The sequence below is a fragment of the Mobula hypostoma genome, chromosome 1, assembly GCF_963921235.1.
Source record: "Mobula hypostoma chromosome 1, sMobHyp1.1, whole genome shotgun sequence".
Classification (NCBI taxonomy): domain Eukaryota; kingdom Metazoa; phylum Chordata; class Chondrichthyes; order Myliobatiformes; family Myliobatidae; genus Mobula; species Mobula hypostoma.
In genome coordinates, this window is record NC_086097.1 from 197,507,696 (window position 1) to 197,531,871 (window position 24,176).

Here is a 24,176-nt window from a genome sequence, read left to right on the forward strand (position 1 = left end):
GGGGAAGGTGTCAGTTGGCAAAACTGGAGAGGGATTTTGGGTGGGATAATGGGGTTGTGAGAAAGAAACAAATGGAAGTTGTTAGAAGATTGAAAGTTAGAATAGATTGATTCAAGTGGTAGTCAATCTGGCTGAAGAAGGAAGGTAAAGGTACAGCTGGATGAAATATGTAATAACAGAAAAGGAAAGAGAAGAAAAAGAAATGAAGGTCACGAGACTGGAATGGGTGATTGTCTACAGTTGTTGAATTTGGTTTGATGAAGAGTATTGTGTTCTGGCTCCAACCTTGCTTTGAATATTGTTTGATAAAGTTTTCAGGGATTTTAATAAAAGGAGTTTACACAAGGTTACTGCACAACAGGGCAGCTGGTGAAATTAAATTGTTTATTAAATAATCTGAAATTTTAAGATTGGTATTAGTCATTGTGCTTCATTTTAATTGCTAGTTATGAGTGCTAAATTCCAGAGACAAGATGAAAGCTGAGGTTCTTCATTAAAGTGGAGGCAATTTTACATGGGCTGCAGTTGTACTCCAAAAGTATTGCTGTGATTATTTTTTGTTTTTGGAGACCAATCATCTCAGTCCTTGTGTTTCTGCAGAAATTTCTCAGGAAAATGTTCCTGATCCAACAACCCAACAACAAGTGAGATATTGACTGATGATTGCACAATGTTCTTCATCGACAGCTCCTTGAATAATGAAGCAATCCAGTTTCTAATATCTACCAATATCTTCCAATATCTTCCAATATCTACCCTGACGAGTTATATATCACGGGAGGCAACCTACGGCCCGCGGCCAGATCTGGCCCACGAAGGTATTTTGACTGGCCCACGATCAAATATTTAGCTACTATGCTTATCTGGCCCGCGAGCAATTTTTCCTTATTCGTGTTTCACGCGACCACACTGATGGACATGCATGGCGTCTTGTTACAGTGGCCCCAGGTTTCATCTTGTTCCAAATCAAACACTGGTATATATGAATGACGGGAAGGCAGACTACCCTATTAATATGTATTAGATACTCTCCGTGCACGCGCAGGTTTTCAGATGGGATCGTTCAAATTTGTAAACAGAATCAGCGTCACTGTGTTTTAACAAGAAATCCACGCTAAATATCCAGATACTTGCATGTATTACGATACTTGTTGAATAACTCGCATTTGAAATAAAATCAAAGAAAAAAATTCCAATGACAATGAATGCAAAATGCAGGAAGGTAGATGCTGAGTGGCAGAAAAGCAGTGAAAATGAAGGAAATACCTGTGCCGGCTATGAAGTCTCAAAACATATTGCAGAAAAGATGAAGCCTTTTACAGATGGAGAGTTTGTCAAAGAATGTTCACTGGCAGTGGTGGATATTGTTTGTCCTGAAAAGAAATCTTTATTTGCATCTATCAGCCTGTCAGCAAGAACGATCACATGGCGAGTTGAAGAAATGTCAGCAGATGTTAGAAGTTGTTTAAGGGATGCCTGCAACGAATTGCATTTTTTTCAATTGCACTTGATGAGAGTACAGACTTGAAAGACACTGCTCAACTTGTAGTGTTTGTGTGAGGAGTGACCTCAATTTTTCAAATTTTTGAAGAGTTTATTCAGTTAATTCCTATGAAGAACATGGTTACTGGAGCAGACATTTTTGAAGCTTTGTTGAAAATGATGTCAGAAATGAAACTTAATGTGTTGAAGCTAATTGGCATCACAACTGATGGGGCATCAGCAGTGGTGGGACAGAAAAAACTAAACTGAGTTCCTTGATTACTAATTGGCATCCTTGGTTAAGCAGAAATGATTTTCTAGCATGTGTTATTCATTAATTTGAGGCAAAACATAACTGGAGTATTTAAATGGATAATCCCTATATTTCAAGTTTTTTATGGCATTTATCTGGCCCACTGTCCGCTCATTAATATGCGATCCGGCCCTCAGAGGCAAAAAAGTTGTTGACCCCTGTTATATATGATCATCTCACATTTGAGTTCACTACAGATTCTAAAGCTAAGATATCAAGCTCAGTGTGCCTAATTTCTCCTCATATGGCTAAACTCACCATTCCAGGAATCATTTTGTAAATATTTGTTGCACTTTCTCTATTGCAATTATATGGTACCATTAGGTGGAGGGAACCAAACCTACACACAGTATCTCAGATGTGGTCTCACCAAGACCTATCTAATTGTCTCTTTTCTTGTACTTAAGTCATCTTGCAATTAAGGCCAGTAGGCTGTTTGTCTTTCAAATTGCTAGCTGAATCTGTGTATTAATATTCAGTGTGCCAAGGTCTCTCTGAATACCAAAACCTGCCATCCCCTCAGTATAAAAAAAATCCAAGGATATCACTGCTGTCGTTGAAGAACTTTTTATTCAGAGTCTTAAATGGCCTACCTTAATGAATGGTTCTAGATACCACTACCTGGAAAAACCACCTTCCTGCATCTATGATAAATTCTAAAGATGTTGGAATTAGCATTGTGACCATGGATAGCATTTAATGCCTGTGCCTTGCAGCTCCAGAGATCTGATACTGACCTTTGGTGTAGCATTTACACATTCTGCCTAGGACAATATGGATTTCATCAAAGCGCTCTGGATTCTCTCCACATGCAAAAGTCATGCTGATTGGTAAATTCTGTCTGTAAATAGCCCATGGTAGATGAGGCTGAAAGGAGCATTGCAGGTGAGATGATGGAGTTGAGGGGATGCAGGAAGAAAAGTATCATGCACTGCATGATAGTCAGTGCAGACACAATGGCTGAGGGACCTGGTTCCATTCTCTGTGACTTCGTTCTACTCACTTTAATTCTCTCCAGAGAATGCAGGCCAGGTCATTTTGAACAGTCACCTTTCAGCGAACCTGCCATTATTGGAATTGATCTTTGCTGTGTTACCTCTTCAACAAGTGAACCCTGATTTACTAAAACCAAATACTCCATGTATAGTCTCACTAAGGTCTATACCATTGCAATGAGGATTCCTTACTCCTGTATTCAAATCCTCTTGTAATAAAAGCTGACATACTGCTTATCTTCTTAATTGCTTATTCACCTCCATCCAGATTTCCCTTCTACCAAAATGGATGACCTCAGATGTGAAATTAAGTTTTTTCCCCAATTCATTTTTGTGATCTGGTTGACACCATTGGATCTGGTGATATTGATCCAGAGGTTCTTCAGAAGTCAAGAATGAGATGTAGAAAGGCAAAGGAAAAGAAGCTGCAGTCATCTCATACTCAGACTACTTGATACTTCATACTTTATTGTCGTCAAACAATTGATACTAGAACGTACAATCATCGTTGCGATATTTGATTCTGTGCTTCCCACTCCCTGGATTACAAATCGATAGTAAATATTAAAAATTTAAATTATAAATCATAAATAGAAAAATTAGAAAAATGGAAAGTAAGATAGTACAAAAAAACTGAGATGCAGGTCCGGATATTTGGAGGGTACGGCCCAGATCCGGGTCAGGATCCATTCAGCAGTCTTATCACAGTTGGAAAGAAGCTGTTCCCAAATCTGGCCGTACGAGTCTTCAAACTCCTGAGCCTTCTCCCGGAGGGAAGAGGGACGAAAAGTGTGTTGTGACCTTGATTATCCTGGTAGCACTGCTCCGACAGCGTGCAGTGTAAAGTGAGTCTAAGGACGGAAGATTGGTTTGTGTGATATGCTGCGCCATATTCACGATCTTCTGCAGCTTCTTCTGGTCTTGGACAGGACAACTTCCATACCAGATTGTGATGCACCCTAGAAGAATGCTTTCTACTGTCCATCTATAAAAATTAGTGAGGGTTTTAGGGGACAGGTCAAGTTTCTTTAGTTTTCTCAGGAAGTAAAGGCACTGGTGGACCTTCTTGGCAGTGGACTCTGCTTGGCTGGACCAAGCCAGGTCATTTGTGATATTGACCCCGAGAAACTTAAAGCTTTTGACCTGTTCCACTTGCGCACCACCGATGTAAATGGGGTCGTGCGGTCTGCTACTCGTTCTGAAGTCAACAACCAATTCCTTCGTCTTGCTGACGTTGAGGGATAGATTATTGTCTTCACACCATGCCACCAGGTTCTTAATTTCCTCTCTGTACTCAAACTCATCATTACCCGAGATACGGCTTACAATTGTTGTGTAATCAGCAAATTTATATATTGAGTTCGATGGAAACTTGGCTACACAATCATGGGTGTACAGTGAGTACAGCAGGGGGCTGAGTACACAGCCTTGTGGGGCACTGGTGCTCAGAGTGATTGTAGAGGAGAGCTTGTCCCCTATTTTTACAGCTTGGGTCCTGTCTGTGAGGAATTTAAAGATCCAGCTGCAGATCTGAGTGCTAAGGCCCAGGTTCCGGAGCTTAGGAATCAGTTTATTTGGAATGATGGTATTAAAGGCAGAGCTGTAGTCAATGAAAAGGAGCCTTACATATGCGTCTTTATTCCCTAGGTGTGCTAAGGAGGAATGTAGGGCCAGAGAGATGGCATCTGCTGTTGACCTGTTGCTCCGGTAGGCGAATTGCAAAGCGTTGAGGTTGACCGGTAGGCTGTGGTTGATGTGTGCCATAACCAATTGCTTGAAGCACTTCATAGCAATTGATGTCAGAGCCACAGATCGATAGTCATTCAGGCATGCCACCTTGCTCTTCTTCGGCACTGGGATTATCATTGCCTTCTTAAAACATGAGAGGACCTTCGACTAAAGCAAGGGGCAGTTGAAGATGTCAGCAAACACGCCAGCTAGCTCACTTGCACAGGCCCAGAGAACCTGTCCTGGGCCCGTCGCCTTCCTTGGATTTATCTTCAGGAGGGCCCTTCTAACGTCCGCCTCGGTAACAATAAATCTGGATGCCACCAGGTCCGGTTCATCCAGAGGGAGCAGGACGCTCCTCTTCTGTTCGAATCTTGCGTAGAATACGTTAAGTTCGTCAGGAAGAGAAACGCCACAGTTATTGATATTCCCAGCCTTTTCTTTGCGCCCAGTGATCTCATTTAGACCCTGCCATAGTCTACTGGCATCCCTCTGGTTAGCCTGGGCTTCCAACTAGGCTCGATATTGCCTCTTGGCGCCCTTAATGGCTTTCCGGAGTTCATGCCTGAATTCTGTGTAGCGACTGGTATCCCCGGACCTAAAAGCCGCCGCTCTAGCCTTTAAAAGGGACTTAACCTCATAATTCATCCAAGGTTTCCGGTTAGGGAATACCCGGATCGTCTTGCGATACACACAGTCCTCCGTGCATTTCCAAATAAAGTCTGTGACAGCTGAGGCATACTCATCGAGGTTAGCTGCCGAGTCTTTGAATACTAACCAGTCCACCGATTCAAAGCAGTCACGGAGGACCTCATCCGTTTCCTCTGTCCAATGCGACACTACTTTTGACACCGTGACCTCCCGTTTCAGTTTCTGTTTGTAAGCCGGGAAGAGGAGTACGGCCTGATGGTCCGATTTTCCGAAGTGAGGTCGTGGGACGAAATGATAGGCATCCTTGACTGCTGTGTAGCAGTGGTCAAGTATATCCGGGCCTCTAGTGGGGCAGGAGACATGTTGGTATAACTTTGGCAGCGCCTTTCTGAGGTTGGCCTGGTTAAAGTCCCCAGCTGTAATGAGCAAAGCCTCCAGATACCTGGTCTCAAGTTCACTGATGTTGGCATACAGTATGTTCAGAGCACACTCCACATCCGCCTGGGGGGGAATGTAGACCGTTGTCAGTATGACCGAGGTGAATTCCCATGGCAGATAGTAGGGACCACACTTCACCGACAGGTGTCCCAGGTCTGGGCTGCAGGAGCTTGTCAGTGCCATTGTGTCCAAGCACCACGCAGTGTTGATCAGTAAGCAGACACCACCTCCCCTCGTCTTGCCCGAAGATGCTGTGCGGTCCATCCGATGGATCGAAAATCCCTCCAGTCGGATGGCACAGTCGGGGGTGGCAGAGGAGAGCCAGGTCTTGGTGAAACAGAATACACAGCAGTTCTGCATCTCCCTGCAGTAGGTGAGTCTCCCTTTAAGATCATCCACCTTGTTCTCTGTGGCTTGCACATTAACTTGTAGGATGGTGGGCATAGGGACCCTGAAGCCCCTCAGCTTCAATCTGACCAGCAGCCCAGCTCTTTTCCCACGCTTCCTCGGTAAATAGTGCATCTTTCCAGGTTTCCATCGATGCAGTGTGTTGCTGTCAGCTCTTTGAGGTTGGTGGACGCATCCCGCGGGGATCGATCGGCCGGTCATGTCGTCGTGCGCTCCGGGTTGGGCCGAGTGACGGGGGAGGCTCCACTGCCACTTCCAGCTGCCGGGGGCCAGGGCTGTCGATTGGGTCGGGCCCCGAAGCTGACACTTAATCCCGGAGGGCTGGGCTCCTGGCTGAAGCAAGTCTGTAAACTGAGTCACGGTTGCGGAGGCCTCCGCTCCAGCTGAGCTTAGGGCTCGATTTCTGAGGTCGGCGGCGGAGGCCTCACTTCCGGCAGCTGTGGATGTCCACCATCGGGGCTTTATGGTATTCGCTCCAGGGAAGCGCCTGGGCATCTTGAGGTCTCCGCCGTCACTTCTGTGTGGTTGTCTGCTCCGGAGAGGTGCTGGTCGGAATGGGCCGTGTCTGCAAGCTCTCTGGCACGGTAGCAGGCCGCGGGTCTCCGGGAACGTGGTGGGCCTCGCTGGTCGGGTCCAGGTGCGGTCCGGAGTTTAAGAAGCAATTCTGGTGCGGTGGTCTCCACCTGGGTCAGTAGCTTTGCCAGGGTGTTGTTGATCTTGCTAAATGTAGCAGATTGAAGATTTAGAAGGGTTTCTCGGGTATAGGATAGTGTAAAGGGCAGTTTTCTCGGGAGAGCACGAGCAGAGTCGCCAGTTACCGGCGCCATGTTAAGCTAACATGAGATAACAACATGCCAGTGATAACAATTAACCTATAAAATTGCCAGATCTAAGTGGTGGGATAACTGCTGCATAAAAAACTGAAGTTTCTAGAAAATGCAGGATCAGCTGCATTGCAATTATGAGCAAGTTTATTGATCTATCATACTTAGGGGAATATATAATGTTACGTACCCCGTAACTGGGTTGCCAAACCAGCAGAAATGGATCACTCAGTTGGAGTCTGGAGTACTAGAACTAAGAAAGTTTTATTAAAGAAACAAGCAACACAGTAATCGAAAGGATAATAAATGCAACAGTTCAGTGATGATAAACACACATGTGCACAGAATTAAGATAACAGCATCAATCAAGCTCTATCGTTGTCTAGGGGTAAATGACCAAATTTCAAAATGACTCAAAGTTCAGTCCAGTTAGTAGTTCAGTTCGCAGTAATCGTTGCCATGGCGATGGACAAGGTGGGGGAAGAGACAGAGAGAACAGGAACAACTGATCATTCAGAACACGGCTTCACTCACAGACCAGCGAGATGGCTCACAAGCAACTTTTGGGCGGGTCCTTGGTGATGTCACCTGAGGTCACTGACTGTGACCCCTCCTCCAGATGCGGTCGATCCTCTGCAGTGAACCCGGCACCCAGGCAAGGGCGGACACACACCGGGTTCCCGCTGATCGTACCTTTCCACCCTGGTCGTTGTCTGGTACTTCTCACCCACTCGTGAGAAGCGTACTGCTTCCAGGGTCTCGTTACCTCGGGTGGCGTGTGTCTGTCTTAGCGAACCTGTCCCTTTTTATCCCCCTGCTGGGGTATCGCCTGTCCATCACTTCAAACAGTTCAGGGTTCAAAGTGGGGAGCCGCTCCAGACAGCTCTCTCTCCCACATCCCTTCATTACACATCTCCAGACGCTGCTCCATTGTTCCTTATCTCTCCTTCCCCTGAGGGCAGGTGGCAGACCAACTGCTGATGCCACTGATGCTAGCCCAGGCCAGCAAACATCTTAATTTTATGTGTATTCTCGTAACAATAAAAATACAAGCAAGCATAGAAAAGTTAAACTACAAGAAAAATAACAATTCTACACCCTGATCCAACTTCACTGACTCGGGCACCATTTATTGCCCATCTTCAATTTCCTTTGAGAAGCTGGTAGTCAATCAATTCCTTGAACAACTGCCATCCGTCTGTTGAAGTTGTTTCCACAATGTTGTTTGTTTAGGAGTTCCAAAATTTGAACACAGCAAAGATGAAGTACCTCTATGTATTTTCAAGAAGGTACTGTTCCCCTAAACCTGCTGTCTTTGCTCAACTTGGTAGAGGTGGTAGCCTGGATAGTTAACACAGAGGTACATTTTATAGATTGCACTGAATTACACTAGTGGTAAGAGGAATGATTGTTTAGGATGGTAATTGTGTGCCAGTCAATAAAACTGCATTGTTTTGAATTTCTCAGAAATTATTGCTGCTTTGTTCAACCGACCAAGTGATAAGTATTCCATAATTCATGCTCCTGACTTGTGCCTTTAAGTTGGTGGAAAGGTCTTGAGGTCTGTGGAAACGAACTTGCCTTAGAGGATACTCGGCATTTAACCTCAGAACTTGAATAGAGTCAGAGAGCAATACAGCTTGACCCAATGAGTCCAAGCTGACTATGTTGTCTGCCTGGCATGTCCCAACTTCCTTTATTTAGCCAATATTCCCTCCAAGCCCTGCCTCTTCATGTACCCGAACCAATTGCTGCTTATTTGATACTTTTGTACCTAGCTGAACTTCTTCTGGCAGCTCATTCCATGTACTCACCACCCTTTGTGTGAAAATGTTGCTCCACAGGTCCCTTTCCCCTCTTATCCTATTCAGAATCAGAATTAATATCACTGGCAACACACGTAAAAGTTGCTGGTGAACGCAGCAGGCCAGGCAGCATCTATCAGAAGAGGTACAGTTGATGTTTCGGTCCGAGACCCTTCGTCAGGACTAACTGAAAGAAAAGCTAGTAAGAGATTTGAAAGTGGGAGGAGGAGGGGGAGATCGGAAATGATAGGAGAAGACAGGAGGGAGAGGGATGGACAGGCGATTGGCAAAAGGGATATGAGAGGATCATGGGACAGGAGGCCGAGGGAGAAAGAAAGCGGGAGGGGGGAACCCAGAGGATGGGCAAGGAGTATAGTGAGAGGGACAGAGGGCGAAAAGGGAGAGAGAGAAAAAGAATGTGTGTATATAAATAAATAAATAACGGATGGGGTGGGAGGGGGAGGTGGGGCATTAGTGGAAGTTAGAGAAGTCAATGTTCATGCCATCAGGTTAGAGGCTGCCCAGATGGAATATAAGATGTTGTTCCTCCAACCTGAGTGTAGCTTCATCTTTACAGTAGAGGAGGCTGTGGGTAGACATGTCAGAATATGAATGGGACGTGGAATTAAAACGTGTGGCCACTGGGAGATCCTGCTTTCTCTGGTGGACAGAGCGTAGGTGTTCAGTGAAATGATCTCCCAGTCTGTGTTGGGTCCCGCCAATATATAGAAGGCCACATCGGGAGCACCGGGCACAGTATATCACCCCAGCCGGCTCACAGGTGAAGTGTCACATTACCTGGAAGGACTGTCTGGAACCCTGAATGGTAGTGAGGGAGGAAGTGTAAGGGCATGTGTAGCACTTGTTCTGCTTACAAGGATAAGTGCCAGGAGGGAGATCAGTGAGGAGGGATGGGGGGGGACGAATGGACAAGGGAGTCGCGTAGGGAGCGATCTTTGCGGAAAGCGAGGGGGAGGGAAAGATGTGCTTGGTGGTGGGTTCCTGTTGGAGGTGGCGGAAGTTACGGAGAATAATACGTTGGACCCGGAGGCTGGTGGGGTGGTAGGTGAGGACCAGGGGAACCCTATTCCTAGTGGGGTGGCGGGAGGATGGAGTGAGAACAGATGTGCGTGAAATGGGGGAGATACGTTTGAGAGCAGAGTTGATGGTGGAGGAAGGGAAGCCCCTTTCTCTAAAAAAGGAGGACATCTCCCTCGTCCTGGAACGAAAAGCCTCATCCTGAGAGCAGATGCGGTGGAGACGGAAGAATTGTAAGAAGGGGATAGCATTTTTGCAAGAGACAGGGTGAGAAGAGGAATAGTCCAGATAGCTGTGAGAGTCAGTAGGCTTATAGTAGACATCAGTAGATAAGCTGTCTCCAGAGATAGAGACAGAAAGATCTAGAAAGGGGAGGGAGGTGTCGGAAATGGACCAGGTAAATTTGAGGGCAGGGTGAAAGTTGGAGGCAAAGTTAATGAAGTCATCGAGCTCAGCATGTGTGCAGGAAGCAGCGCCAATGCAGTCGTCGATGTAGCGAAGGAGAAGTGGGGGACAGATACCAGTATAGGTTTGGAACAGAGATTGTTCCACAAAACCAACAAAAAGGCAGGCATAGCTGGGACCCATACAGGTGCCCATGGCTACACCTTTAGTTTGGAGGAAGTGGGAGGAGCCAAAGGAGAAATTATTAAGAGTAAGGACTAATTCCGCTAGATGGAGCAGAGTGGTGGTAGAGGGGAACTGATTAGGTCTGGAATCCAAAAAGAAATGGAGAGCTTTGAGACCTTCCTGATGGGGGATGGAAGTATATAGGGACTGGACATCCATGGTGAAAATATAGCGGTGGGGGCCAGGGAACTTAAAATCATCGAAAAGTTTAAGAGCGTGAGAAGTGTCACAAATATAGGTAGGAAGGGATTGAACAACGGTGGATAAAACAGTGTCGAGGTATGCAGAAATGAGTTTGGTGGGGCAGGAGCAAGCTGAGACAATGGGTCTACTTGGACAGGCAGGTTTGTGGATCTTGGGTAGGAGGTAGAAACGGGAAGAGCGGGGTGTGGGAGCTATAAGGTTGGTAGCAGTGGATGGGAGATCCCCTGAGTAGATAAAGTCGGTGATGGTGTGGGAGACAATGGCCTGGTGCTCCTTAGTGGGGTCACGATCGAGGGGTAAATAAGAGGAGGTATCCGCGAGTTATCGCTATGCCTCGGCAAGGTAGAGGTCAATGCGCCAGACTACAACAGCACCCCCCTTATCGGCAGGTTTTATAGCAAGGTTAGGATTATTGCGGAGGGAGTTGGAGAGCAGAGCATTCAGAAGGAGTGAGGTTGGAACGGGAACAAGGTGCAGTGATGTCGAGACGGTTGATGTCCCGTCAGCAGTTAGTAATAAAGAGATCCAGAGCAGGCAGAAGACCAGAGCGGGGTGTCCATGAAGAGGAGGATGGTTGAAGACAGGAGAAGGGGTCATTGGTGGGGATGGGAGAGTCCTTGCCGAAGAAGTAGGCTCGAAGACGGAGCCGGCAGAAGAAGAGTAATGCGTCATGGCGAACGCAGAACTCGCTGAGGTGTGGGTGAAGGGGGACAAAGCTGAGGCCGTTACTGAGGACAGAGCACTCTGCCTCAGACAGTTGAAGGTCGGAGGGGATGGGAAAGACCCGGCACGAATGAGAAGTGGGATCAGAGGGGGGAGGGGGAGGGAGGCTGGTGGTGTCAGTGGAGAGGGCAGGGTTGGGGTGAAAGGAAGAAGGAGCCTCTGAGGGCCCAAGAGTAGCTGATGGAATGTGAGGGAGACGGGGCTGCAGAGTGGTGGTGGGGGAAGTGGAGATGGGAGTTACAATAGCAGCACATGAAGACCCGGCCTGTTCAAGGCTGGAGCCTTGAGAGCTCGGATCAGAGGGGGGAGGGGGTAGGCTGGGGGTGTCGGAGAGGGGAGGATTGGGGTGAGAGGAAGATGGAGCCTCTGAGCGCCCAGGAGCTGATGGTGGGTTTAATATCACTGGCATATGTTGTGAAATTTGTTGTTTTGTGGCAGCAGTACAGTGCAATACATAATTAAAAATACTGTAAATTACAATATGAAATGTATAACAAATAATTAAATACTGTAAGAATTGAAAAAGCAGAAAAATATTGTGAGGTAGTGTTCATGTGTTCATTGCCCATTCAGAAATCTGATGGTAGAGGGGAAGAAGCTGTTCCTCAAATGTTGAGTGTGTGGCTTCGGGCTCCTGTATCACCACCTTGATGGTAGCAATAAGAGAGCATGTCCAGGGTGATGGGAATTGTTTATGATTGATGCCACATTTTGAAGATTGTCTTTTGAAGATGTCCTTAATGCTGAGTAGTATGATGGCGCTGGTTGAGTTTACAACTTTCTGTAGCTTTTTCCAAACCTGTGCAGTGGTCCCTTCCATTACCAATTAAAATGCTCTCCACATGTAGAAATTTGCAAGGGTGTTTGCTGACATACCAAATCTTCTCAAATTCCTAATGAAATATAGCTGCTGTTGTGCATCAGTATGTTGGGCCCAGGATAGATCTTCAGTGATATTGACACCAGCAACTTGAAACTGCTCACCATTTCCACTACTTGGTCCGTCAATGAGGACTAATATGTGTTCATACGGCTTTCCCTTTCAGAAGTCCATAATCAATTCCTTGTCATATTGACGTTGAATGTTGTTGTGACACCACTGAACCAGCTGATCTTTCTCACTCCTATATGCGCCTCCTTGTCACCATCTGATATTTTGCCAACAGTAGTTGTGTCATCAACAAATTAAAAGATCGCCTTTGAGCTCTGCGTAGCCACGCAGTTTTGGATATCGAGAGAGTTGAGTAGTGGCTAAAGCATGCATCTTTGAGGTGCAAGAATTTTGGTTGTCAGGAGAAGATATTATTTCTGATCTGCACTGATTGTGGTTTTCCGATGAGGAAGTCAAGGATCCAGTTGAAAAGGGAGATACAAAGGTTTTGGTGCTTGTTGATTAGTACTTGAGGGAATTTTGGTGAGGTGTAATTAATAAATAGCAACTTGGCATAGGTATTGTTATTGTTCAAGTGGCCAAAGTTGAGTGAAGAGCCAGTGAGATTGCATCCACAGTAGACATATTGTGAAAGGCAAATTGAAGTGGGTCCAGGTCCATGCTAAGGCATGAGTTTACTCTACCATGACCACCCTTTCTTCATCACAGCAGATGTGTGTGCAACTGGGTGATGGTCATTGAAGTAGCTCATCCTGCTCCTCTTTGGCACTGGTATAATTGTGGCCCTTCTGTAGCAGGTGGGAATCTCTGACTGCAGCAGTGAGAGATTGAACATACCCTTGAACACTCCCAGTTGTTTTCAGTTCAACATCAGGGCTTGAGGCCTTGCAAGTGTTCACCCTCTTGAAAGATGTTTTGATATTGGCCTCCGAAACAGAGATCACAGGGTGAAGAGGTGCTACAGGAGTAGTTTTATTCTCCCTTTCAAAGCATGCATAAAAGGAGTGAAGCATCACAGCCATTCATGATGTTAGATTTTGCCTTGTTAGAAGTAATGGCCTATAAATGTTGGTGTACATCTGATTTACATCTCTAACTTAAATGGGAATTGTTTTCTCACTCTTAAAATAGACTTCAGTAGGTTGTATCTGGACTTTTCATATAGTTCTGGCTTACTGGCCTTGAATGCCACAGAACTAGCCCTCAGTGGACTATGAATTTCCTCCATAAGACAATAAAATATAGGAGCAGAATTAGGCCACTTGGACCATCAAGTCTGCTCCATCATTTCAACTTGGCTGATTCAGTTTTCCTCTCAGCCCCAAACTCCTGCCTTCTCCCTGTATCCCATCATGCCATGATAAATCAAGAATCTATCAAATTCTGCCTTAACTATACATAAAAACCTAGCCTCCACAGCAGCCAGTGGCAAAGAATTCCACAGATTCACTACTCTTTGGCTAAAGAAATTCTTTCTTATCCCTGTTCTAAAAGGATACCCTTTTATTCTGAGGCTGTCCCCTCTGGTCTTAGACTGTCCCACCATAGGGAACATCCTCTCCACAACCTATCTATCAAGGACTGTTTGATACTTTTCAAAGAGGTCACCCTCATTCTTCTGATTTCTAGTAAATACATGCCCAGAGCCACCGGATGCTCTTATATGACAAGCTATTTAATCCTGAAATAATTTTCATGAACCTCCTTTGAACCCTCCAGTTTCAGCACATCCTTTCTAAGAAAAGGGGACTAAAGGGGAGGAGAAGATGGCGCGACGCAGCGTGCGCGGCCGCTCTGAAATGATATCGTATTTGTTAAGTGGGGGCCGTGCACAATCCTGATTTGATGGAGACAGAAGTGAGAAGCATGGAGGAACATCTGGAGAAACTTCTGAAATGCCTGCTTCGCTGCCGTTACTACTGTGCGATTGAGAATCTCCAGAGGGGAAGGCCCCAAATCCTCGGCTTTGCCTATTGCCTGTTGCTGGGGCCGGGATCGAAGCGCTCGGCAGAGATAGTGCTCGGTGTCGGAGGGCTGGTCGGAGGCTTGAAGTTTTCGGACGGACTCAAGAGTTGGCTGTGGTCAGGTGCTTCCACGGTGCTGCATCGGCAAGTTTGCGGTGCTGGAGGTTCATGGCAGGAAGAGAGTTTCTCTTCCTTCTACCGTCTGCATGAGATGATGGGACTTTCGAGAGACTTTGAGACTTTTTTTTACTGTGCATATGGTCTGTTCTTTATCAAATTACAGTATTGCTTTGCACTATTGTAACTATATGTTGTAATTATGTGGTTTTTGTCAGTTTTTTTAGTCTTGGTTTGTCTTGTGTTTCTGTGATATCATTCTGGAGGAACATTGTATCATTTCTTAATGCATGTATTACTAAATGACAATAAAAGAGGACTATGTGTCCTCATAACCTAAATCTAATCTAAACCTGCTCACAATACTACAAGTGAGGCCTCAACAGTGTTTTATAAAGTCACAACATTACATCCTTGCTTTTATGTTCCAGTCCTCTTTGAAATGCATGCTAACATTGCATTTATCCTCCTCATGACAGACTTAACCTGCAAACTAACCTTCAGGGAATTTTGCACAAGGACTCCAAGTCCCTTTGCACCTCAGATTTTTAAATTTTCTCTTCATTTGGAAAATAGTCAACCCTTTCATTTCTTCTACCAAAGTGTATGACCATACATTTCCCAGCAATGCTATTTTGCCCATTCTCCTAATTTGTCTAAGTCCTTTTGTAGCCTATTTTCTCAAAACTACCAGCCCCTCCACTTATCTTCATATCGTCTGCAAACTTTGCAACAAAGCCATCAATTTCATCGTCCAAATCATTGACATATAACGTAAAAAGAATCAATCCCAACACAGACTCCTGCAGAACACCACCAGTCACTGGAAGCTGAACAGAAAAGAGCTCCTTTATTAGCCAAGGCCTCCTTTGTCTGCTGCCAGTCAGCCAATATTCTGTCCATGCCAGTATCATTCCTGTAATACATTGGGCTCGTAGCTTGTTAAACAGCCACATGTGTGGCACCTTGTCAAAAGCCTTCTGAAAATCCAAGTACATAACATCAACTGATTCTCCTTTGTACATCCTGCTTGTTACTACTTCAAAAAATTCCAGTGCATTTGTCAGGGAAGATTTTCCCTTGAAGAAACTGTGCTGACTACAGCCTATTTCATCATGTACCTCCAAGTACCTGAAGACCTCATCCTTAATAATTGACTCCAACATCTTCTCAACCACTGAGGTCAGACTAACTGCGCTATAGTTTCCTTTCTGCTGACTGTCTTCCTTCTTGAAGAGTGGAGTGACATTTCCTATTTTCCAGGTTTGCAAAAGGCCTGGTTTAGTAACGTGTTAGTTTCTTTTGGGTTGTTGAGAAAAAAAATATCATCATGGTGTTGGAAACTTGAAATGTATGTATTTTGGCAAAAAGTAGTTATTCCAAACCAATTTTGTTTTACAGACACTAGAAGCCATTTTGAACTTCAAATATTCTGGTGGACCAGGTCATAGCGAAGGATACTACAGGAATGTTTCTTTGGGACTTCATGTGGATGTCGAGCCATCAGTATTCTTTACAAGGGTCAGCACTCTTCCTGCAACAAGGTACAGCACTTTGTAACATAAGCTTTTATTGCATCTTCAAAGTACAAAATAATCTTAACACAAGCAAATACAAAGGTTTATATATCTATAGTGACTCTCACTTAATAAAACATGTTACTGCCTTTCATACCAGTAATCATAGAACAAAATTATTGCTATTTTGGTATGTTGGAAAGGTCAAACGTTATTACTTCACACTCATTACATTTCAAAGTTAGTCGTGTGTCACCGTTTTGATTTGCTTCAGTCTTAGCAGAGATGTTAATCTTTCATGGTGGCTTTAAGTCCCAATGACAATTAAGAAACAGTGATATGCTTACAATTAAGAATGTTTTGTGACCTGGAAGAGACCCAGCAGATCATTGTGATCTCATATTGCAACTGCTTTTGTACCTGAGTGTGGTAGTTACTGCAGATCATGAAGAAGCCTAACTTAGTAACGACAATGAGCTTTCAACATAGTACATGATGCAGCTGCAGTGCTCTGTTGAAACTTTGAAATGGAGTCTTAGGTCTCAAAGAAAGAAGATGCCTTGATCTGGATGATGTTGACTGACCTTTAGAGTGTTGTTAGGATTGAACACATCCCAACAAAAGGAGAGTAGTTTATTATAGTGTTAGTTTTGCATATGCAATGAAGCATTGGAAGATCAGAAGGTGAAACACTTTCTACAGGATTCCCACTCTTTAGCCTGCTTTTTTTTACTATAGAATTTATGTTGCTGATCCAGTTGTATCCATTGGTCAATGGTGACTACCCTACCACTTCCATCAACATCAGGTACAGTTGATTGTGAGGACATGGTGATGCATTGAATATTAAGAGAAGGTGGTTAGATTCTATCTTGTTGCAGTTGGACAGTGTTATGTATCACTCCATTCCAAAATATCATCCACATCTTGTCAGGTTAAGACATGGACATAGAGTTTTGAATGGAACTAAATATTGTGCAATTATTACTTGGAAGGCAGGTTGTAGAAGAAGTAGCTGAAGATGATTAGACCAAAGATGCATACCCATGGAAACACCTGCAACAACATTTTTGAGTAGAGCTGATGAACCTCCACCACAACTTGCTTTATTTTTGATATAACTGCAGTCAGTGGAGGGATTTTCTGTTTTCTCATGGACTTCGGTTTCACACATTTCCATCAGTGTTTGGACAATTATTGCTTTCCTTTCAAGGGCAATTATTCTCACTTGATGTTCTGGAGTTCAGTTCTTTTATTCATCCTTGTAGTAAGGCAATTGTTTATTGGGATCCAGAACAAAGCGGACTAGAAGTATGACAAGACTACCAAGATATATTAACATGTGACAAAAACATGCATAGATTAAATGTTACTTCTAAGTGTTTTGAAACAATAGAAATAGGTGGTGCGATGAAAATTTCTGCATTTCAGAAATTAGGACCTACATAAAGCAGAAAAAAAGTGAGTGGTGCAAAGTGATCTCGGAGAGATGAATATAGAAGCATAGAAAACCTACAGCACAATACAGGCTTTTCGGCCCATGATGCTGTGCCAAACATATACTTACTTTTGAAATTACCTAGGGTTACCTATAGCCCTCTATTTTTCTAAGCTCCGTGTACCTATCCAGGAGTCTCTTAAAAGACTTTATTATATTTGCCTCCACCACCGTTGCTGGCAGCCCATTCCATGCACTCACCACCCTCTGCATAAAAAAAACGTACCCCTGACATCTCCTCTGCACCTACTTCCAAGCACCTTAAAACTGTGCCCTTTCATGTAAGCCATTTCAGCCCTGGGAAAAAGCCTCTGACTATCCACATTATCAATGCCTCTCATCATCTTATATATCAGGTCACCTTTCATCCTCCATTGCTCCAAGGAGAAAAGGCCAAATTCACTCAACCTATTTTCATAAGGCATGCTTCACAATCCAGGCGACATCCTTGTAAATCTCCTCTGCAACCTTTCTATAGGTTCCACATCCTTCCTGTAGTGAGGTGACCGGAACTGAGCACAGTACTCCAAGTGGGGTCTGACCGGGGTCCTATATAGCTGTAACATTACCTCTCGGCTCTTAAACTGAATTCCACGATTGATGAAGGCCAATGTACCGTATGCCTTCTTAACCACAGAGTCAACCTGCGCAGCAGCCTTGAGTGTCTTATGTACTCGGACCCCAAGCTCCCTCTGATCCTCCGCACTTCCGAGAGTCTTACCATTAATACTATATTCTGCCATCATATTTGACCTACCAAAATGAACCACCTCACATTTATCTGGGTTGAACTCCATCTGTCACTTCTCAAGCCCAGTTTTGCATCCTATCAATGTCCCACTGTAACCTCTGACAGCCCTCCACACTATCCACAGCACCCCCCAACCTTTGTGTCATCAGCAAATTTACTAACCCATCCTTCCACTTCCTCATCCGGGTCATTTATAAAGATCACGAAGAGAAGGGATCCCAGAACAGATCCCTGAGGCACACCACTGGTCACCGATCTCCATGCAGAATATGACCCATCTACAACCAGTCTTTGTCTTCTGTGGGCAAGCCAATTCTGGATCCACAAAGCAATGTCCCCTTGGATCCCATGCCTCCTTACTTTCTCAATAAGCCTTGCATGGGGTACCTTAGCAAATGCCTTGCTGAAATCCAGATACATTACATCTTCTGCTCTACCTTCATCAATGTGTTTAGTCATATCCTCAAAAAATTCAATCAGGCTTGTAAGGCACGACCTGCCTTTGACAAAGTCATGCTGACTATTCCTAATCGTATTATGCCTCTTCAAATGTTCATAAATCCTGCCCCTCAGGATCTTCTCCATCAACTTACCAACCACTGAAGTAAGACTCACTGGTCTATAATTTCCTGGGCTAACTCTACTCCCTTTCTTGAATAATGGAACAACATCTGCAACCCTTCAATCCTTCAGAACCTCTCCTGTCCCTATTGAGGATGCAAAGATCATTGCCAGAGGATCAGCAATCTCCTCCCTCACGTCCCAGGGTAGCCTGGGGTATATCACGTCTGGTCCCGGTGACTTATCCAATTTAATGTTTTCCAAAAGCTCCCGGAGAGATGAAAGAGATGGGGAATGGGGCTAGTAAGGGCATGAAGAAATTGGCAAGTAATGTTAAAAATGTTACGACTGGCATATTGCTGGAGTGGAATCTATTGTTGGTCAGCTGATAATGACGAGATACATGTTTGGATATAATGAGAGTTTTGAATGAGGTGAGGTTTATGGAAAGTACAAAATAGGATACCAACTGGACCGACTAGGGTCAGAAGTAAATCAGGTAATTTTAGATGGACATGATAATAGTGGTGAGATGATTAAGAGATGAGAATTTTGACTAGGGGAATAACCTTTGCTACTGCTTTTAATATATTGTTTAGAGTCCAAACGGGGACTGGTAAGAAGAATGGAGTTGGTGCAAAAAATTGAAAATGCATTAGGCATTCATTGGGTCAGACAAATTTAACAGTTCAAGTTGCAGACACTTCAGAACAGAGAAAGATTAAAACATGTTAAAGATGCCTAAGGTTAAGGAGGGATGAATTGGGGAAAAGCATTTTCATCTTTTTACTTCGATGTTAAAATGAAACTGAGTATGTGTATCTCAAGCCAATTTATTGGCATTACTTCATTGCATGTTTAGCTTAAATTCATTGTAAATCAATACACAAAGTTGTTAGTGTAATTGAGCAGAACTGATAATGTATTTATGGTGGGTTTTAAATGTCATGTCAACTAATTACATAAAGATTACTTATTTAGCATGTTGGTGCAGGAGCCCTGAGATGAATAAATAGTTTTTGTCCCATGATCCCATGAAACTGTGTAACACGTGCTTAAAATTAAACGTGAGCATGTTATATATCATCATAACAAATAATAGACTTTTACTGCATTAAAAATGAACATTTGGCTCATCATAACAAAGCCTAGTGAAAAAGTAATTCAGGTTAATTACACTTTTCAGTTTTAGGTCTGTGGTATCACTGGTTTCAAACTTTGAAAAGTTTATTCATGTACTCTTTAAGTGTGATAATTGTTACGTAAACGGCAACAATGAATATCAGTCGAGACAGGTTATGTAAAAACAACCATTTATTAAACACGTATAAACGATAAGGGAAAAAATGAAATGAAAACTTTAACCGGAAGTTAACAGATATGCAGCCGTTCACCAACTCGCCACTTGGCTCTGGTTCTTAAAGTGTTAAATGCGAAAACAGTTCTTAAAGCGATACAGTCAGATATAGTTCTTAAAGTGATAACTTCAAAAGTCCAACAGTTTTACACATTCAATTGGGAGAGACTTCTCTGGAGAAGGATTTCTTCACAGACGCACCTTTACTGCTGGTTCTGTCCACAGGATTCACGATGCCGAAAATAAACAGTTTAAATCAACTGACCTTAAATTCCTTTAGAGAGAGAGAGAGAGCACCTTTTTGCATGAACTCCTTGCTCTTTCTGGCAAGAGTTATCTCGATGCAGGTACTCCTCCAATGAAGACTCAATAAGGTCGATTCTTTATTAAACTTCCAAACGATGCTGACTTCTCTCGACCCTTCGATAAATTCTTCACTCTCCCTTCAACTGTTGGAATTGAGTAAATTGGCACATCCAGCCACAAATTTCCAGTCCAAATAATATGGAATCTTTCAACAGAACGCACAACCGTTTTAAAAATGAAACTGCATCACAAAAACAAACACAACAGAAACGGAGGTACAGCACGTTCTACCTGGAAATCTACAAACTCAAAAACCCTACTGCGTCACCTGAGTCAACCCTTATATAGTCATGGGGCACATGTCATCACGTGACCTCACATTGGTGGGAAAATCACATCAGGTGACCTCCAAAAAACTATTACATCATTCTCACTAAAAAAAAGGTCTCCTTGAGCATGTAACACCTCCCTGCAAAAAAAAAATTTTGGTCTCTTGAAGAACAAAATTTTAACAATTTATACAAAACAAATACAAAGGTATAAAATTTACAAAATACACAATATATACAATCTTATCTTTCAGCCCTTTACAACATCTAGACAAACAATCAGTGATCACATTGTCTTTACCCTTAATATGAGTGATCAAAATATTGTACTCCTGTAACATTAAACTGTGGTATTAAATTGGAGTCTAATTTCCTTCACCCTTTTCCTTAACTGTTACAGTGGCATGACCAAATTCACTTTTAGCTAAGTTAATAGTTAAGTTAGCTTTTGAAAGTCTCTCAAATAATTTCTCCACCACCGTTACATGTGCTTTCCACGTACTATTCCCTGTAACCAAATCATCAATATAGGCATCTGTCCTCTGAAAAGTACTTGGTGCATCATTCTTCATCCCAAATGTAAGAACATTATATTCATATAACCCAGATGGGGTTACAAATGCTGAAATCTCTCTACCTCTATCCATTAATGGAACACACCAATAACCTTTTAACAAATCAATAACCTTTTAACAAATCAATTTTTGTAAGGATTTTGTCCTGTCCAATTTTATCCACACAATCATCTACCCTAGGGATTGGATATGCATTGGTCTTTGACACAGCATTCACCTTTCTGTAATCAGTACAAAACCTAATACTATTGTCTGGTTTAGGCACCATAACACACGGTGAAACCCAATTCGAATTAGAATGTCAAATAATATCATTCTCTAGCATATACTTAAGTTCTTGTTCAGCAAGTGCATATTTTCCCTGTTCACTTGATACGGATGTTGTTTTATGGGTTTTGCATCTCCAACATCTACATCTTGTGTAGCTACAGTGGTTCTTCTAGGGACGTCTGGAAATAAATCTCTGTACTTAAGAATTAACTGTTTCATCTGCTCTGTCTGTAAATGAGCTAATTTTTCATCAATATTTTCCAGAAGTTTTGAATTTGGTAACCTGGCTGAAATAATGTTGGGTTTAAAATGAGTTTCGGATGAATCCTCCAGTAAGTTTTCATCAAGATCAGACAAATTATTGATCACAACAGTCATAGTAGCAACTTCTGTCTCATAATACGGTTTTATCATATTTATATGACACAGCTGTGTTGTCTTCCTCCGATCTGTGGTTTTTACCACATAATCCACCTCATTTACCTTAGATTTAATCTCATAAGGACCATGGAATTTGGCTTGTAATGGGTTTGTTTGCACTGGGAAGAGAACCAACACCTTATCTCCAGGCTTAAATGACCTCATCCTAGCTTCCTTATCATACCACATCTTCATCTTCTCTTGAGCTAACTTTAAATTTTCCTTGGCCAAACTACAAGCTTTGTACAATCTGTCTTTAAATTTCAAAACATAATCTAGCAAACTAGTGTATACTCCTTTATTAATCCACTGTTCCTTCAACAAAGCCAAAGGTCCTCGAACTCTATGTCCAAACACAAGTTCAAAAGGTCTAAAACCTAATGATTCCTGTACTGCCTCTCTTACTGCAAAAAGTAGTAAATGTATACCTTCATCCCAGTCCTTTTCATTTTCCACACAATATGTCCTAATCATAGTTTTTAGCGTAGAATGAAATCTCTCCAAGGCTCCTTGTGATTCTGGATGATAGACTGAGGAAATAATCTGCTTTGCTCCCAGTTTATAAACTATCTGCTGAAACAACCCAGACATAAAATTACTACCTTGATCTGATTGTATTTCCGTAGGCAACCCAAAATAAGTGAAGAATTTTGTAAGAGCCTTTGTCACAGTTTTAGCTGTTATATTTCTAAGAGGTACTGCCTCTGGAAACCTAGACGCTGTGCACATAATAGTTAATAAATATTGATGTCCAGTTTTAGTTTTTGACAAAGGACCTACACAGTCTACAATGATTTTTGAGAACGGCTCACCAAATACTGGAATTGGTTGCAGTGGGGCCACTGGAGTAACCTGATTTGGTTTACCAACAATTTGACATGTATGACATGTTCTACAAAATGTCGCCATATCTTGTCTTAAACTAGGCCAATAAAAATGTTTAGAAACTTTGTTCATAGTTTTCTTAACCCCTAAATGACCACGCAAAGGAATACTATGAGCCATAGTCAAAATCTCATTTCGGTAAATTTTAGGAACAATAACCTGATGATTAACTTCCCATTCCTCACTAGCAGGAATGGTAGGCGATCTCCACTTTCTCATTAATACCCCTTTCTCAAAATAATATCCAACTGGTACTTTTTCAATTTCACTATCTGGAAGAGCTTGTTCTTTTAATTTAACTATCACAGGATCCCTACCCTGCTCTGCTATCATCTCCTTCCGAGATAAAGACAAATCTTCCTGATCAGACTTACCACCAGAATCCTGATCAAATAAGGTAGGTAAGAAAGTTTCTGATACATTCTCAAAATTCGAAACTTGATTTGAACTGTCATGGGTAACAACCTCATCCTTTACATCAGTCTTTTTAGCCATAGCTCTTGTTACAACACAGGAAGAATTGGTGTTAGAATCCCTCTGTGGTTCCTCAGAATTTGAATTGATTGTCAAATGCACTTCAGAAAAAACTTGTCCACCTGCTAAATCATTCTCTAACAAAAGGGAAACATCATTCACAGGTAAATTGGATTGTAGTCCTACTTTAACAACCCCTGTAACTAATCCTGACCTTAAATTTACTCTATGTAAATGTACTGGCATAAGGGCACTCCCTACTCCTCTTATATAATTTACCTCAAAAGTGTCAGACTCATCACTAAACCTTAGCACACTGTCTAATATTAGTGATTGCGAAGCTCCAGTATCTCTAAGTATCCTTATTGGTACTGCATTGGATCCTTCTTTCAAGGATACAAATCCTTCTGTTATAAAAGCTTCATATCCCTTCTTAACTTGGTCAGACTCTGACACATTTTCATTAATATTTTCTAAACCCTGTGGTTTTACAGGTTTTCCAATATGCTGCACACAAGCATCTGGGGCCACTTCTTTCTCTTTCCGTTTCAATCGGAAGCAATTAGCCACTACATGTCCAGGTTTCTTACAATAATTACAAATAATACCAAAATGTCTTTCCTTCACATGTCTCCCTTCATCCTTACTTTTCTCACTAACTTCAGATTTAATGTCTGATTTACCTTGACTCTCTGTGCTAGTTTTCCTTTTAAAAAATTTACCTGGAGAAAATTTATTCTTGTGAATTAAAACATACTCATCAGCCAGTTTAGCAATCTCCTGCAATGTAGCAGTGTCCCGTTCATTTAAGTATGTTCTCACTTCAACAGGAACGCTTCTTTTAAATTCCTCCTGCAAAATCAGCTCTCTTAACTTATTATACTCTTCATTCACATTTTTAGAGGAAACCCATCTCTCAAAACACACAGATTTTTCACAGGCAAATTCCACATAAGTTTTTTCCACCGATTTCTTTAAACTTCTAAATCTTTCTTTATACGCTTCCGGAACCATCTCATAT

The 24,176-nt window shown here is 42.8% G+C and overlaps 1 protein-coding gene across 7 annotated transcripts in view; it reads left to right on the top strand.

Moving 5' to 3' along the window:
* trappc9 (trafficking protein particle complex subunit 9) overlaps positions 1–24,176 on the top strand; it is a 749,291-nt gene that overhangs the window by 320,282 nt on the left and 404,833 nt on the right. For all 7 annotated transcript variants that reach the window (XM_063062835.1, XM_063062851.1, XM_063062844.1 and 4 more), the window contains one exon: positions 15,614–15,756. In XM_063062835.1, coding sequence (XP_062918905.1) covers positions 15,614–15,756 — 143 coding nt within the window. The remainder of the gene's footprint in view (positions 1–15,613; positions 15,757–24,176) is intronic.